Raw genomic sequence first — 2,386 nt, 5'->3', positions numbered from 1 at the left:
TATATACAGAGCAATGCTACAATACGTTACGCTCAAATGATTCACAGGTAAATCGATATACAAAAACAAATAAATATTAGCGTGCACTGAAATAACAAACGTTTTTACAATTAACATCAAAATTACGAGGACCATGACATAGTGCAAATTTATATAAAGCACAAAACATTACACTACCCACGCCTCCGGGTTGGACGTCCCGGCCAACTGTTACTCAAAAGGGTATGTACAAATTTTACAAACACATGAACACATAAAAACGGAAGCAAAAAAATAGAGCGGTTTAATAGGACGTTGAAGGAGATGTTAAAAGCTTACGTGAAAGAAAATCAGACTGACTGGGACGTTCAGCTGCCATATTTGATGATGGCTTACAGGTCGTCAGTACACGATTCAACAAACTTCACACCGAACTACCTGATGTTAGGGCGGGAAATTGCTATGCCGGTGGATGTGATGATTGGAAAGGTACCTGAGGAGAGCAAAAAAACTGTAGGGCAGTGGGTTACCTTTGTCCAACAATCTCTGCAACAGGCTTACACATATGTTCGACAGTTTACTCGGGCTTCTGCACTGCGCCAGAAACGGTATTACGATCAAAGGTCCGCAAACAGGAAACTGAAAATAAAAGATCGTGTGTGGGTTTATTTCCCGACTGTCACGCCCGGTACTAGTCCTAAGTTGACTGCGTTTTGGCGCGGTCCTTTTTCCGTGACGAAGATCGTGTCCGACGTGACCTACGAAGTTTGTCCAGTTGGGGGTGGCCGAAAACAGATAGTGCACGTTGATCGGTTAAAACCGTGTCGGGATAGAAGCGGCGATTTTGATGATGCCATTAGAGAGTCAGATGAGAGCGGTGGCGAAGAGGATTCAGGAGCCGAAGAACACCCAGCACAGGAGTTGACTCCTGCTGGTTCAGGTGATATTGATCTGTTAAATGGTGTAGGGAGTACGGCTCTAGGTGATAATTCGCGACCACGCAGAAAACGATCGATTCCGAATAAGTTCCAAGACTTTTATATGTATAGTGTCTGTTAGAAGTAGTAAAGATGCCTATTTCTTGCTTGCAGAAGATGAGCAGCTGTAGACCAGCGAGACTTGAATGTTTTGCATGCAAAAAGACGTTCGGTGAGATGAGGTGCCTTCAAATGCATATAGCACACTGTTCCGTGGCCAAGGAGAATCAGAATGTCGAGTACATTCCTAGAAGCCGGAAAGATTCTAGGGAGCGTAGTCGTGACACTGGGGAACGCAGCCGAGGAAGATTTCCTTGCGATCAGTGTGACCAGACATGTGGACGTAAGGCCGATCTAGAGAGACATCGGAGACGTTTTCACACATCCGAATCACAACCACAAGCAACTTCAAAGGCGGCGACCCAATCAAAGAGTCCAAAAAGGAGGAAATCGGCACCTGCAGAGGTGGCAACCGGAAATGAGGAACAGACCATATCGACAGCTGCACATTTGGACGAACTTGGGCCGGATCCAGATGTATCTATATCCCTGGCAACTAGACATTATCGGGTAGAGGCAATGGTGTCCCCGGTCTCAAGCAGTTCGCCCAGGACTACAGATCCATCTAAGAAGACTCCGCCGGAGATGGTTGAATCTCAGAATGGGACGGCGACGACGGCTACGAAGGAGGCGACGGTGTCAAGGGAGCCTGTATCAGCAACCGTACCTTCGACAGTTTTGTTCCCAGAGGCGAATGTTGGTGACTCGGAACTGGAGAAGGGCAATGCCACACCGCTTCAGCGTAGCTTCGGCGTACAGTGTAAGGTGCGAGTAAAACACCACAGGCGGGAAGAATCCACAGTGAGAACTACAGTTGTGGACAGAGAAACCATAGTGCGGTCCAGCATACATGTAGTTACATGGGACGACCTGGAGGAAATGATCTGACTTAACGTGGACAGGAGGAGATGTTTGATTTTTTTTGATTACCTTGTTTATTAATGACATTGAAAGAATAATACAAGTAATGTTCGGGTATATTTGTAAAAAAAAAAAAAAAAAAAAAATTAATTTTCCTTTCCAGCAAAAACATTCCTGTGTAATATTTTTTTTGCTTCCGTTTTTATGTGTTCATGTGTTTGTAAAATTTGTACATACCCTTTTGAGCAACAGTTGGCCGGGACGTCCAACCCGGAGGCGTGGGTAGTGTAATGTTTTGTGCTTTATATAAATTTGCACTATGTCATGGTCCTCGTAATTTTGATGTTAATTGTAAAAACATTTGTTATTTCAGTGCACGCTAATATTTATTTGTTTTTGTATATCGGTTTACCTGTGAATCATTTGAGCGTAACGTATTGTAGCATTGCTCTGTATATAAGCGTAATACCTTTTGTCCATGCACGAGCTTTTGTAATTGAATTGAATTC

At 44.0% G+C, this 2,386-nt stretch overlaps 1 protein-coding gene across 1 annotated transcript; it reads left to right on the top strand.

The window, feature by feature from the left end:
- The first annotated feature begins 303 nt into the window (after nucleotides 1-303).
- LOC132544323 (uncharacterized) lies at nucleotides 304-1,038 on the top strand. Its single transcript, XM_060207904.1, has one exon. The coding sequence runs from the start codon at nucleotides 304-306 to the stop codon at nucleotides 1,036-1,038; it is 735 nt and encodes a 244-aa protein (XP_060063887.1).
- The last annotated feature ends 1,348 nt before the right edge of the window (nucleotides 1,039-2,386 follow it).

Source organism: Ylistrum balloti, unplaced genomic scaffold (assembly GCF_031769215.1).
Source record: "Ylistrum balloti isolate Yb309-2 unplaced genomic scaffold, AGI_CSIRO_Ybal_v1 Utg369588, whole genome shotgun sequence".
NCBI classification, from domain to species: domain Eukaryota; kingdom Metazoa; phylum Mollusca; class Bivalvia; order Pectinida; family Pectinidae; genus Ylistrum; species Ylistrum balloti.
This window is presented reverse-complemented; position numbering and strand designations above follow the sequence as displayed.

Excerpts from the sequence above, each read along its gene's own strand:
- LOC132544323 (XM_060207904.1), top strand. The coding sequence starts at position 304 with ATGTTAAAAGCTTACGTGAAAGAAAATCAGACTGACTGGGACGTTCAG.